The 15,066-nt window shown below is 54.5% G+C and overlaps 1 protein-coding gene across 5 annotated transcripts in view; it reads left to right on the top strand.

Annotated features, from left to right (window-relative positions):
* Positions 1–15,066, top strand: part of PACS1 (phosphofurin acidic cluster sorting protein 1) — a 112,322-nt gene that overhangs the window by 45,513 nt on the left and 51,743 nt on the right. Inside the window, exon 1 of one of the 5 annotated variants that reach the window (XM_084632876.1) lies at positions 6,671–6,906. The exons of 3 other annotated variants lie outside the window; for them this stretch is intronic. In XM_084632876.1, the coding sequence (XP_084489002.1) occupies positions 6,884–6,906 (23 nt within the window). In that variant the 5' untranslated portion in view covers positions 6,671–6,883. Of the gene's footprint in view, positions 1–6,670; positions 6,907–6,988; positions 7,186–15,066 lie in introns of those variants that run through there. One more of the 5 variants, XM_084632877.1, reaches the window with a different exon arrangement.

Here is a 15,066-nt window from a genome sequence, read left to right as displayed (position 1 = left end):
GACAATCTACCGCTTTCCTTAGCAGTTTGTTCCGATTGTTAATCACTGTCCCTGTTAAAAACTTGTGCCTCGATTTCTAACTTGTCTGGCTTCAGCTTCCAGCCATTGCTTCTTGTTCTGCCTTTCTCTGTTAGCCTAAAGAGCCCTTTGCTACCCGCTCTGTTTTCCTCATAAAGGTAGCTATGCACTGTAATAGTCACCTCTCAGTCTTCATTTTGATAAGCCAAAAGAGTGAGCTGTAAGTCTCGCCCTGTCAAGCACTTTCCTCAGCCCTCAGATCATTTTTGTGGCTCTTCTCTGTGTCTTCTCCAGTTTTTCAACAACCTTTTTAAAACGTGGCCCCCAGAACTGGCTGCGGTACTCGAGTATTGTTCCCACTAGTGCCGTATCCAAAGCTCCCTCCCTGCTGCGGGTCACAGTGGCCCTCTTTGCCAAGCATCGCACTGGGAGCTCATGTTGATTTGTTTGTCTATCTAGGTGTTCTGGGGTGGTGGGCGGAGCTGAGCACCAGAATGTCCCCTATACCTGACCACCATAGATTCCTCCTAGCCAGGCCTGAATACTAGTTTGCTCGTGCACCCTGCATGGTTGTTATACACTGCGTTGTAACAATGGAACCTGTGAAATCTCTGTGTCTGAAGCTTGCTTCTGGTTATCCTTTGTACGTCACTATTTAGCTTGTTTGTCATAGAGAGTGGCGGTTTCCTGAAACCCTTTTCTGATTTGCATATGCTCTGTTTAACTTTCAGCTGCCCTTAAACATTACTGGCTGAATTCCAGCCCTTCCATATTCATGCACCAGTTTCACCATTTTCAAAGGAAAATAGCCGGAGTGCCAAGATTGTCCCCAGCTAGTGGCCTAATTAAGTGTGAAGACAAGTATGTTGCTTACATATTTTTTAGGTCAAAGCTGAACTTGGTCTGTTTTTTGTTTATTTCTCTAAGCACAAAAAAGGAAGGCTGATCTTGGGGTTAAAAGACAGGACTTGAGGTCTGGGCTCCATTCCCAGCCCTACTACAGACTTCTACCAGTTACATCATTGCTTTGTTTCCCCCATGTAAAACAGGAATAGCTCATCCTTCCCTACTTCAGGAGTGGTGGGTGACTTAGAGATGACATGAAGCCTGACCGGATGTCTGGAGACCTGTGTTCCATTCTAGGTTCTACCATTAACCTCTAACAAGCCTCTGTGCCTCGGTTTCCCCATCTGTACAAGGGTGCCAGTCCTTGTGTTTCTTTTTGAGATCGAGCAGTGAGATGCACTAGAAGCTAATTATTATGGAACTGGTAAACAGAAGAGGCTCTAAAATTAATAGTTTGCTCGTTTAAAACTGCCTGGTATGAAGGTAACCTTTTTAGGAACATAGGACTAGAACGGGCCTACAGGGTCATCAAATTTAGTCTTTGCTATTGCAGCCAACCTCATCAGAGAATCCTGGTCAGAAACATGTCGAGCTCCATCTTCAAACTAGTTGCAGCGGGGACAAATAACCTTCCTTTTGGAAGGCTGTTCCAGAACCACACTCCTCTGGTTAGAAATCTTCCTTTTCAAATGCTTTTTCCTCTAGCTAGTGGAGAAGAGTGTTAGATCCGGTGAAACCCATGCTGCAGCGTGTCCCCACTTATCCACCAGTAATGCTACACCCCAGAGCTCTGCAGGGACTCTGACATCCCAACTAGTGTGACAAAAAGGTGTGAGAGAGGCTCAGTTTAGCCACCGTTCAATAAAAGCCTAATTATTGCAATTAATTCCTCTGGCCTGCGAGTATTTACGGTACTAGAGTTACACATGTTCGGTGCAGTCCTCTGGCTGCTGGCGAGCTGCTTTGAGCATCCCAGTTTGATTACGTGCATTAAGGTGTGTCCATATGCTACACAGACAGACATAATGTAGACCAATCGATGCCTTTCCTTCCACAGCAGGAAGCATGTACCCCTCCTACCTATTGAACTGGGTACCCTAAAATATCAAGATTAATAGTTTTTAAGGCCAGAAGGGACCGTTAGATCATCTGGTCTGACCTCCTGTATGGCACAGGCCAGACAATGTTACCCCTGCACTGGGCCCAGGCACTTGTGTTTGACTATAGCGTCTTCCAGAAAGGCAGCCAGGCTGGATTTGAAGACAATCCATCACTTCCCTTGGCAGGTTGCTCCAATGACTAATCAGCTGGGCTGTTAAACATTTATGCTTTATTTTCCATTTGAATTTGGCTGACTTCAACTTCCAGCCATTGGTTCTTGTTCTGCCTTTCTCTGCTAGGTTAAAGAGCCTGTGAGTATCCTGCATTTTCTCCTCATAAAGAGACACCATCGAGTCACCTTTTGATCTTCTCTTTGAGCATTTGAAGTCTCTCACTCCAAGGCATTTTCTCCAGCCCTGGAGTCAGACGTTTCCATGCCTCCTTTCTACACCACCTCCAAATTTTTCAACATCTGTTTTAAGATGTGACCCCCCTGAATTGGACAGGCTGTTCCAGGGCAAGTCTCCCCAGTGCTGTATATGGAGGTGAAATCCTCTCCCTGCTCCTACCCACAACCCCTTTGTTTACACAATCAAGGGTTACATTAGCCCTTTTTGCCAAGTGTGGCACTGGGAGCTCCTGATCAATTATTTGCGCACTATCACCCCTGAATCCTGTCCAGAATCACTGCTCTCCACGATACAGGCCCCGCTCTGTAGGCATGGCCTGTATTCCTTGTTCCTAGATGTGTGACCTTGCATTTGGCTCTATTAAATACCAAGCAGAAAACCAATTGGCCAGAGCAGTTCAAAGGCTGCCATTAGGGGAAGTCCTGACCAAAGAGGTGCCTGGGGATATTTTGACTCCACCCCACCATTGAGAATAAGAGCCTGCTACTTACGCAAAGTGACTCCTTTAGCTCCAGGGTAGGGGCTGGTGCTGAAGGTCTGGGGTTCAGTCCTGCGGGAGGTAAACAGGCCCAGTGTGTTACACAAACAAGCTGGGGAGGAACTATTCCCATGCCTCCAAGCACCGAAGAACTGCAATGATCAAGTGTCTCTAGGCTAAGCTTCTCTAATATTTTATTGTGCAAACAGCAGTGTAACTTTCATTCTGAGGTCTTGGAGAGCTTGATGAACAGCAATTGCTCCAGCCTGGCAGCGCGCCTATGAGATGGACATTACCCAGCTGAAAGATGGGGAAACTGAGGCACGAGTGGGACTTTCAAAGAGCCCAAGAGTGAAAATCCCAGCTGCAGTGACTTCCCCATGGTCATACAGAACGTCAGTAGCAAAGATAGAAATAGAACCCAGGCATCCAGCCCCTCAGTCCTCTGCTGCCACCATTAAGTTATAAGGAGAAGGAGGCCATGTTTCATGGCTAAAGCAATGGAGTGGGTAGTAAGGGCTGTGTTGCATTCCCAGCTCTGTCACAGACCTAGGGAAGCTGCTTAACCCCTGAGACCAGCTTCCCTAGGTTGTTTGGAGACAACCCCTGCCTCCCAGGGATGCTGAGTTCCTCAGTGCCATAAAACTTTAAGTTCAAGGAGCTGGGGTGAGAGGAGAGGTGGTGGTGGTGGACAAAGCTGGTAAAGAGCTGGTAAAGAGCTAAGTGCATTATCCTCATGACCTGCATTCCAACTCTGGTAGCTTTCAGGGGGGTTGTTCATGGGAACCAAGTGCAGAACAATCCCATACAGGCCTGCTGTCTCATTCCTGACCCGAGTGACTAAGTTGTGAAAGCTTCAGTGACGCTGCCTGGAACTCTTTCAGGAACTCCGTAGTGATAGTTTTCTGCCTGACAAAGCTGTATGGTTTCCCAAAAGATTTCACAATGATGGATTCCTGCAGCAGCCCCCGGTACATCAGAAACTCCTGGGTTTGCAACATATCATAGATCTTCCTTTGGAAGTTGTGGCTCTTACTATATGTAATCCTTTTCCCTTTTCCCCTGTGGCACATGTGAGGAAAGTGAGGTTATTACTCCAGGATGGTTTCTAAACTTAGTGGGATGGGGAGAGGATTCTGAACGATCACAATTCACGTTTGCAGTCCTGGTCAATCACCTACCTTCCTGGCTGATGTGGGGTGGCTTAGGCTAAAGAAGTGTAATGCAGGAGGTGGCCTGGATTATGTCACCTGAGTAGTAATTTTCCCTGAACTTGCAATCATGTCTTGTAAGTGACCTGTAACTTCCTCCATGGTAATCTTAGGTATCTCTTGGCATTGTGGCAAGAAAATTCTTGCTGTGTCTAAACAGCTTCAGAACTCCTAGATTTTTGTTTATCTGGGAATAGATGTGGGCATGGCTTAGAGACTGGTAGATGATCTTCACTTGGAGAGGAGATGAAAATCAGGTGTCCATGCTGAACTAGTTAGATCTACCTTCAGTACTATTGATCATAAGGCGGCGGTGACTCTTGTAGACCTGTTGCAATAGATGAGCCTGCTTTGGCTACTCCTTTCCATCCGAGGGTATTTTTGGAACACGGTTCTTTCTCTCTGAGGGTGTAGTCATGAAAGGCTGTCAAAAAATCCCAACTACCTCCCCCATTGCTCAGTGTATATATGGGATGTGAAGAATGTGTTCGATATTTGTAGTATTTTTATGAAAATTATGTCCTTGTTTGTTTGCTCTTGTGTTGGGGGTTATGGGATCAAGAAGGGTAAATTCCAGCAGATGCTGAAAGCTTGTCAACCCAGGGAAATAGCCCACAATAGCTGTTGTGCACTAGCTTCCCAAGTGAACATTCTTATTCCACACTCATGCCTTGTGTGGTTAGTGGATTAAGCTAAAGTGCACAAAGGCATTTGTAGTGCGGAATAAGAGTGTCCACACAGGGAGTTAGTGTGAAATAGCTCTTATGCTCCAGATTCATACCCTAGCTATTCCACACAAATGCCTCATATAGACAGACACTAGCAAGCACATAGGCAGATGAGACTAACAATTCTAATTCCCACCTATTCACTGGTAGTTACAGAACAAAACAGAGAACCTACTGCTGTGAAGTCCAACCTTGACCTCACGGTGAATAACCCAGTTTGGACCAGGCCCAGGAACCCAGGGATGAAAAAGGAATTTTGAAATGACATTTATGAATGGGATTCTATGACAGGGTTGGCTGCGACAGCAGGGGACTGGACTTGGTCACCCAGAAGGGCCCTTGCAGTTGTGTGTCCTACACGCCTATGAATGACAGTCTGCCTTGTTTCTCTCAGCGTAAGTTTCTGTGAATCAATAAATCATACTTAGGTTTGATGAAGCTATCCTGAGTCACTGCTGATTCTTACTGGTCACAAGCTCCCATTGAGAAGTCTACAGCCAGACCCAAAGCCAGTTGGTCCGGTTGAGGTAATATGGTTGGTAAACAGGGGGTGTTGTAGCCTGGTGATCTTCTCTAAAGTGAAGTGAAACTCATGGTTCCATTCCAGGAGACGTGCAGGTAGAAGCACTTGAAAGACATGGAGAGAGCAAGATTGAGATCCCAGGGGCAGCTCGTTCCAAACTGCAATGTGGGGCTGATAGGGGGCCGAACTTTAATGGCAGCTGGGCAACTCTGAAAAACAGGCCACTTCTGAGCTGGCTAACTAGAGAAACCCAAGTCTGAAGATTTTATCCTTTGCTTCTGAAAATAAGAACAATGCGCTCTCCCCCCACCCCTCAAATCCTGCCTGATCTGTTTGGGGACAGCACTGATCGTTCTTCTGACTAAGACATCTTCTGTTAACTCTCCATATGCTGGGAGCTCACAGACAGTATTAGGTAATGGTTGGGATGCATCTGCTCAACCTTCTCTCCTGTGACAAAGTTCCTCCTCTGCCTTGGTGGGTCCTGCGCTTATTGGCGGATTTTCTCACCTCAGAGGTTCATGGCAGCCCTCAGTTTGGCCACTTTTGTGGCTCAAATCTGCCGTTCACTCAGTTAGCCTCATCACTGGCCAGCATGGGGAAAGGAAGAACAACAATCCCCACAGTCTCTGCTGATCCACCTAGTGGATCGGGGAACAGGCCAGAGACCATCCCCTCTGGTGGAACCCACGGTCCAGTTCAACTCCTCCAGTATCAGGGAGGGAGTTGGGGGGATGGAGGGATGGGGGAACCCAGGCCCGCTCTCTACTCCGGGTTCCAGCCCAGGGCCCTGTGGATTTCAGCTGTCTACAGTGGCTCCTGTAACAGCTGTGCGACAGCTATAACTCCCTGGGCTACTTCCCCACGGCCTCCTCCCAACACCTTCTTTATTCTCTCCACAGGACCTTCCTCCTGATGTTTGATAATGCTTGTACTTCTCAGTCTTCCAGTAGTACGCCTTCTCACTCTCAGCCCTCTTGCTCCCAGCTCCTCGCACGCACCACAAACTGAAGTGAGCTCCTTTTTAAATCCAGGTGTCCTGATTAGCCTGCCTTAATTGATTCTAGCAGCTTCTTGATTGGCTGCAGGTGTTCTAATCAGCCTGTCTGCCTTAATTGTTTCCAGAAAGTTCCTGATTGTTCTGGACCCTTCCCTGTTAAGGAGCCGGAATCGTTCTTCACTTGCTCCTGAGCTATTTGCTTTCCTTTCTTTCCTAAAGCCCCCCGGCCCGGATTTTTCACACTTTTCCTTTTGCTTAGTTTCCCCCCCCGCGTTTGGGCCGGACGCTTTGTTTTTTTGGTTTTGTTTTTTCCCGTTTTTTTGAGCTGCGTCAGTGTGCTGGCCGGTCGCCAGCACCCCCCCCCCCGATGCCTGCTTTTGGACTTTGCTCCTTGCTTACTTGAAACCCCCGGAGGAGGGGGGGAGGACTGCCAACCTGCTGTCCGGAGAGGGGAGTGGACCCCCCCAGACCCAGCTGTTTTGTTTTTTGCCTGGACCTTTTCCGAGAGCCTTGGGACAGAGCCAACAGCTGTAGCAGACGCCAGAGGCCGGAGAACTCCCGGGCAGCTATGAATCATCGTGGAGAGAGGCCGTAAGACTGAGGGATTTCTTTTGAACCTCTACCCTCGGGGGGGGGGAGTTGACTGCATTTCAGCTGCGCCTGCGGCGGCACAGGGGTGTAGCAGGGAGCTACCCCCAGATCCATCGGTGCCCCCAACCCCCCCCACCACTATTACAACTATCACGGCCCCCGCTGCTTCGTCCCTGCTGGCAATCTGCCATCTGCCTTCGGATCCAGCTGTTTGCTTTGGACTTTGCCTTTTGGCCCAGGCATAACAACCAACCAAGCGAGACTCTTTGGACACTTGTGGTGGGTTGTCCTCCCCCCACCCCCCCCCGGATTGTTTACCCCATAGCCTACCCCTACTACCGGACCCCGATTTTCCCCCCCCCCCTCCCAGTGTCTCCCTGTCTCTCCCTGCTCACAATGGCAGAGAAGGAGGGACGCAAGGCCCCTCCACCGAAATTGGTTGCCCCTTCCCCATCTACCCTCCTGCCCACCCCTCGAGATTTCCCCACCGCCTCCATTGTTAGAACCCCTGCCACCGCCCCCGCTGGGGCATCGGCAGTGGGAGGCACCGGGGCGATTACTACTGCTGCTCTGGTTCCTGCCCCACTAGATTCTGGGAACCCCCCCCCAGTTAGACGGAAAAATCGAAGCGGGCCAAAAGGGAAGGGCCCTGCTAATGCCGCTGGACCCTCCGTGGCAGAGGCCGCCCCCACCACAGTGGCCTCGTCATCGATCGCGGCACCCCTCCCAGCTGTTCCCTCCACCAGCTCTGCGACCATCCCTCCCCCGGCCCCCAGGACGTATGCCCGGGTGGCGACAGGCCCCCCCTCACCTGCCGCCTCCTCATCTCGCCCTCCCACTGCCCCCGCTGCCATTACTAGTAGTCGGGGCCCTCTTCCCGCCCTGACCAGGAAGCACGGTGTCCGTTGCCTCCTAGTACCCGCCTCGCCCCACGTGGAGGCATACGTGCAGGCGTTGGCGAAAGTGGTAGGACCCATGGCCATTGTGGCGGCCTCCAAGATGTATGGGAAGGTCGTTCTCTTTCTGGCCTCGGAGACTGCCGCCCAGGAGGCGGTGGAGAAGGGCCTAGTGGTGGGGGGGGTGTTTCTCCCCCTAGAACCGCTAGAAGATCTGGGCGTTCGCTTCGTCCTCACCTCCGTTCCTCCCTTTTTACCTAATGTTGCCCTGTTACCTGCTCTTTCTGCCCTGGGGAAGCTTGTTTCTGTTATTAGCCCTCTCCCGTTAGGCTGCAAGGACCCCGCCCTCCGTCACGTCCTATCGTTCCGCCGGCAAGTGCAGATTTTACTGCCGGCGGGGGTGCGTGACGGAGAGGCGCTCGAGGGGTCCTTCCTAGTTCCCTACCAGGGAGCCCGCTATAGGGTCTTCTATTCCACCGGAGAGGCCCGGTGCTACCTCTGCCGCTCGGCAGGGCATGTCCGCAGGGACTGCCCTTTGGCCCGGGGGAGAGGGGCACCTGAGACCCCCGAGACCCGGCGGGATATCGGCCCTGTTGTTGCCGACACCCCTGGCCACCCGGCACCCGACACCACCCCCCCTCCCACCCGATCCACCGCTGCCCCCGTCCGGGCCCAAGAGGCACCCCTCCAACAACGCCCGGGCGACCACGGGAGTCCCACTCTTGCCGTAACCACCTCGGCAGAGCCTATGGAGGGGGGTGTGGCAAAGCTTTTACCGGGTGCAGGAGAGGGCTCGCCCCAAGGAGAACCCCCCGCCCCTAATGCTGCCTTACCGCTACCCCCCCAAACCCCTGAACCTCTGCCTCCGCGCCCCGCTCCGTCCCCTGCTACTCAACCCCCGGACGACGCCATGGAGGGCTGGACTGTAGTCCAGGGGAAGCGAGGCAAGCGGAGGGCTCGAGCTCCGCTGCATTCATCTGACGCGGAAGCCCCCCGGAAGACCAGGAAGGGAGGTACCGACCCTGAGCCTCCCGCCTCGGCCACGAGTGAGATCCATTCGCTGGTGTCGGGAGGTGAAGATAGACCAGCATTGGAGGGTGGAATCCCCCCTCCGCGGGGGACCCTCCCCTCCGAAGCCCCGGGGGAAGCCCCTTCTAACCAGATACCACCTGAACTCCCAACGAACCCCGACGTGACCGCCGAGGCGGGCCCTAGCGGAGAGGCCCCTGGGGTGGTGGGAGTTGGCCTCTCCTCTGTGTACGCAGAGATTGAAGCCCTGGATTTGACCCCGGTCACCCAGGGAGGGGATGATTTACTGCCGGCCGGCCTCGATTTGGGCAATCTCACCCCAGGCCCCCTCTCCCCATGCCCTTTCCCCCTGACTGCCTTTCCGGGTGAGCACCCCACGGAAAGTGGTTTACCGCCTGGGGCCATGGCTGCCACGACCACCCCGGAGCCAGTACCTAGCATTCCTCGGAGCCCCCTCCCTTGCCCCTTCACCCCCGACCCTGCTCGGGAGGCGCCTTCTTTTCGCTGTGCGCCTCCTGAAGCCCAGGGCCTTACCTCTGCCCCTGCCCCCACCCCTATTCCGGTTCAGTCTCCCTCCTCCTGCAAGGCTACCGCCGCCCCTGGGGTTATTTCTTTTCTGCCTTTTGCAGATTCCCCCCAGGGAGCAGTCTTTATGTTTTCTAGTTGCGACTCCCCAGGAGTTGCACCTTTCCCCCTGCCATCCCCGTCCGCCCCAAGGCACGAGATGGAGTTAATAACCCCAGCCTGTCAGACACCCCGTCGGCGGTCCGCACCCTGCCTACCCGCCTTAGCGGACCACGAAGCTGCATCAAAAGCCCCACCAGGGACTGCTCTGGGAGTTGTAACCCTACCCCCCCATGAGCTGCAGCATGCGTTACGGGAGTTCTTGAAACAATGCCGTGGTGCCCGCGATAGGGCACAGCTGGCTCTCCAGCAATGGGGGGACTTTGATCGACTCCTTCGGGCCGCGAGAGCCCTTATGAGGGAGGGTAGAGGGCAAGGGAAGGGCGGTGCCGCGGCCTACGAGCGGGCCCGCAGCTTCCGGAAAGAGTTACTTACTCACGGGATGGGACACGGGTTGCTACGCGACCCGCCGGGGGCCATGAGTACCCCCACCCCTGAGAACTCCCCACCCCCCCAGCCCTCCGCATGACACCTCTCATCATTGTAACCCTGAACACCAGGGGCTGTAGGATGGCTCTCCGCAGGTCCCAGGTGCTCTCCTACCTTCGGGAGGGGAGGTACTCTGTGGTTTTCCTGCAGGAGACCCACACGGACCCAACCGCCGAGGATAGGTGGCGGCTGGAATGGGGGGACGGGGTATACTTTAGCCACTGCACGGCTTGGCAAGCTGGAGTGGCGACCCTGTTCTCCCCCACCCTGCGGCCCGAGGTGCTCGGAGTCACTGAGGCCGTGCCGGGCCACTTGTTGCACCTCCGAGTTCGTTTGGAGGGGCTCGTGGTCAATTTTGTTAATATCTATGCCCCGCAAGTGAGCTCACAGCGGCCGCAATTTTACCAGCAGGTGTCCGAATTTCTCGACACCCTGGATTCACACGAGTGCCTGATCCTGGGAGGGGACTTTAACACCACCCTCGAGGAACGGGACCGCTCGGGGGCCGAGCCGAGCCCGGCCGCCGCGACCATTCTTCGAGACATAGTCGACTATCACTCCCTAGTGGACGTCTGGCGTGACCATCACCCAGATGATACTTCCACGTTTACCTTCGTTCGGGTGGAGGCCCGTCGGTCGCACCGCTCTCGGTTAGACCGTATTTATCTATCCCGTCTCCATCTTTCACAGGCCCACTCCTCCACCATTCGGCCGGCCCCTTTTTCCGACCATCATTTGGTTGCCGTCACGGTCTCCCTCCGTGCAGAGGGACCGGGGCCGGCTTACTGGCACTTTAATAACAGCCTGTTGGAGGACGAGAGCTTTGTGATGTCCTTCCGGGAGTTTTGGCTGGCCTGGCGGGAGCAGTGGCGTGCCTTTCCCTCGGTGCGGCGCTGGTGGGATTTAGGGAAGGTGCGCGCCAAGCTCTTCTGCCGCAACTACACTCGGGGCACCAGCCGACGGAGAAATGCGGCGATAGAGCAGTTGGAACGGGAGGTCTTAGAGCTGGAGAGGCGCCTGGCCGCCAGCCCCGGGGACCCGTCCCTCTGCGGAGCGTGCCGGGAGAAGCGGGAGGAACTTCGAGCCCTCGAGGACCACCGGGCCCGAGGTGCCTTTGTCCGGTCCCGCATCCGCCTCCTTCAGGAGATGGATCGCGGCTCCCGCTTCTTCTACGCCCTGGAGAAAACGAGGGGGGCCAAAAAACACGTCACCTGCCTTCTAGCGGAAGACGGCACCCCCCTCACGGATCCGGAGGAGATGTGTGGGAGGGCCCGTGACTTCTACGCAAACCTTTTCTCCCCGGATCCGACCGATCCTGGCGCTTGCGGGGTGCTCTGGGAGGAACTCCCCACGGTCAGCGTGGGCGACCGAGACCGGCTAGAGCTGCCTCTCACCCTGGCCGAGTTCTCGGAAGCCCTCCGTCGCATGCCCACCAATAAATCTCCGGGCATGGACGGGCTGACCGTGGAGTTTTACCGCGCGTTCTGGGACATCCTTGGCCCAGACCTAGTCACTGTCTGGGCTGAGTCCTTGCAGGGCGGGGTCCTCCCTCTCTCGTGCAGACGAGCGGTGCTCGCCTTGCTGCCGAAGAAGGGGGACCTCCGCGACTTACGAAACTGGCGTCCCCTCTCACTCCTTAGCACGGATTATAAAATCGTAGCGAAAGCAATCTCGCTGCGGCTAGGGTCCGTGATGGCGGACGTGATTCACCCAGACCAGACCTATACTGTCCCGGGTCGCAGCATTTTTGACAACCTCTTTTTAGTCCGAGACCTTTTGGAACTCGGGCGGAGAGACGGTCTGTCGTTCGCCCTCCTGTCTCTCGATCAGGAGAAGGCGTTCGATAGGGTAGATCATGGGTACCTCCTGAGCACCCTGCGAGCGTTTGGATTCGGACCTCAGTTTGTGAGTTTTCTCCGGGTGCTGTACGCCTCCGCGGAGTGTCTGGTTAGGCTCAACTGGACCCTGACCGAACCGGTCAGCTTCGGGCGAGGGGTGCGGCAGGGGTGTCCCCTCTCAGGCCAGCTGTACGCTCTGGCGATCGAGCCTTTCCTCTGTCTCCTCCGCAGGAGGTTGACGGGGTTGGTGCTGCGGGAGCCGGAGCTGCGGCTGGTCCTGTCGGCGTACGCCGATGACGTCCTCCTCGTGGTCCAGGACCCGGGCGACTTGGCGCGAGTGGAGGCATGCCAAGCCATCTTTTCGGCAGCCTCCTCCGCCCGAGTCAACTGGGTCAAGAGCTCTGGCTTGGCGGTGGGGGGCTGGCGGCAGGTAAGCCCCCTCCCACCCGCGCTTCAGACCATCCGGTGGAGTGCCGGCCCTCTGCTCTATCTCGGCGTTTATCTTTCTGCCACGCACCCTTCTCCGCCGGAGAACTGGCAAAATTTGGAAGGCGGCGTGATTGAGCGGATCAGGAAATGGACGAGGCTACTCCGATGTCTCTCCCTTCGGGGGAGAGCACTGGTGCTTAACCAACTAGTCCTGTCCACGCTCTGGTACCGGCTCAACACCCTAGCCCCGGCCCCGGGTTTCCTGTCCCACCTCCGGAGATTGATTCTGGAGTTCTTTTGGTCAGGATTGCACTGGGCCCCTGTCGGGGTTCTCCACTTGCCCCTGAAGGAAGGAGGGCAGGGCCTGAAGTGTCTGTACACTCAGGTCCGCGTTTTCCGCCTCCAGGCCCTGCAGAGGCTCCTTTATAGTGCAGGTAGTTCGCCGTGGAGCATATTGGCGCATGCCTTTTTACGCCGCTTCCATGGGCTCCGCTATGACCGACAGCTCTTTTATCTTTGTCCGAGAGGTTTTCCGCGAGACCTCTCCGGGCTGCCGGATTTCTACCAGGACCTCCTCCGGGCCTGGAAACTGTTTTCAACGACCAGGTCCGTGGCGGCCATCGTGGGGGCAGATCTCCTCACGGAGCCCCTGCTACACAACCCCCAACTTTGTGTGCAGGCGGCGGAGTCCCGCACGGCGCGCCAGAGGTTGGTCCTGGCGGGAGTTACGAGGGTCGGGGACCTCCTGGACTACGACCGGGGGGACTGGCTGGATCCCCTGACGCTCGCTCGACGCATGGGGCTCTCCAGCCTTCGCACCCCCCGGCGCGTGCTTCAGGAGGTGGAGGCCGCTCTGACCCCCGCCGCTCGGGCTTATGTTAGCCGAGCCTTGTGCGAGGGCGCGCCCCGCCCATCCCTTACCCCAGGCCCGCCGGACCTTTCCATCGGGCCCCTACTCTGTCGATCCCAACACACCCCTCATCCTTTCACTGCGAGCCGGCTGCATGAACTGCAACCGGTCGGTTTTCAAGTTGCATCACGGAAATATCTATATACACTCACGCTCCATACCCTTCATGCCCGCACCCTGGTGTCCCGCCCCGATACAAAGTGGCGAGATCTCTTACCACCTTTGGAGGGTGAGCAACCTCGGTGGGCCAGCCTGTACTCCACCTTGGTCCCGAGGCCCGTCGGGGACATCAGTTGGCGGCTCCTTCACGGGGCTGTGAGCACGGGCGTGTTTTTAACACGTTTTACCTCCCTTCCGGAGACTTGCCCTTTTTGCAACGTGAGGGAAACCCTGGCGCACGTCTATTTAGAGTGTGCCAGATTGCAGCCTCTTTTTCGGCTCCTCACAAATATTCTTTTGCGCTTTTGGCTTCATTTTTCTCCCCACCTCTTTATCTATACACTCCCCATCCGTGGCCCCACCAAGTCGCGGGATCTCCTGGTTAGCCTCCTCCTAGCCTTGGCTAAAACAGCCATTTATAAGACCAGAGAGCGGAGGTTGGCTCATGAGGCGTCCTGCGATTGTGAGGCCGTTTTCCGACTTTCAGTACATTCACGTATCCGGGCGGAGTTCCTCTGGGCAGCGTCCACCGACTCCCTTGACACCTTCGAGGAGCGGTGGGCGCTGTCCGGGGTTCTCTGCTCGGTGACCCCGTCCGGTTCCCTCCGTCTGACCCTCTGATTGAGGGAAAGAGCGAGAGCCGCCAGTCACAGCCGTTAGTTGCTGTGAATACCATCATTACTGTCTTCTAGGAGGGGTCCTATAATACATGGGTGTACCCCCCTCCCTCCCAACCACCCACCCCGCAGCCGTGCCCATCTTGTCGGGCACTCTCAGGAGAGGGAGGGTCGGTGACCCTGGGCGCGGCACTAGGTAACTCGAGAGGGTGGAAGACCACGAGTGTCGAGGAAGCCCCCCCGCTCTAGGCCACCAGGTAACTCAGGAGGGTGGAAGACCACGAGTGTCGAGGAAGCCCCCCCGCTCTGGGCCTGGGCTAACCTGAACACCTCTCCCTCCTGAAAGCTGTTGTGTTATACCTTTTGATTGCGTTGTTTTGTTGCTAAGTTTTTTTTTTATCCCTTTGTATTCTTTGTAACTGTTACAAATAAATTTCCTTTCTGTTTCCAAAAAAAAAAAAAAAAACCTTCCCTGTTACCTTACCCAGGGAAAAGGGACCTACTTAACCTGGGGCTAATATATCTGCCTTCGATGAGCAGATTGTTACAGCTTCATGTACTGCTATCTATCGGAGAAGTTCTTCTTTGTGCAATCTATCCTTAATAGTAGGTGAGGGGGAAGAAGAGAAGTTACAACTGTTAAAAAACTGTGTGTTGTGGGGAACATTCAGTGGTTCCTAATTGTACAATTTTGTTTGAAATGAAATAGTGTGTTTTTTAGCCATCATGGTTGTAGAAATAAATATACAAAAATATGAAAAAATCACTCTGCTGTAGCCATCTGGCCCAACCCTGTCACACTCCCTTTTAACAGAGGTTTTTGCCTGGGAATTGCCTGTGTTTTTTAACTTTTCTCAGAGCATGTGGAAACCCATACAACAGCAGTTCCCATGTAAGTGAAGAATGTATGTAACTGTACTGAGCATTTGTGAGGTTCCATGTTATGCAAAAAGGCTGCCGGTTTGGAGTTCCCTTGTGCTGGCCTCTTATCTGTCACAGCAGCTGTGCAGATAACAATAGATATTCCTACATTGGGCTCCACTTAGCTCCTGTGGCTCTAAAAAGATCACACTGCTTGAAAGACAAAGTTGTTTTGGAAGTAGAAGCAGCATTATGTTTCCTCAGTCAGCACCTGATGTGTTTGCTGTAAGCTGGCAGCAGGTCCTTAC

The sequence above is a fragment of the Lepidochelys olivacea genome, assembly GCF_965140295.1.
Source record: "Lepidochelys olivacea isolate rLepOli2 genome assembly, chromosome: 7".
NCBI classification, from domain to species: domain Eukaryota; kingdom Metazoa; phylum Chordata; order Testudines; family Cheloniidae; genus Lepidochelys; species Lepidochelys olivacea.
The sequence above is the reverse complement of the archived record's forward strand: the minus strand, read 5'-3'. Positions and strand labels throughout refer to the sequence as shown.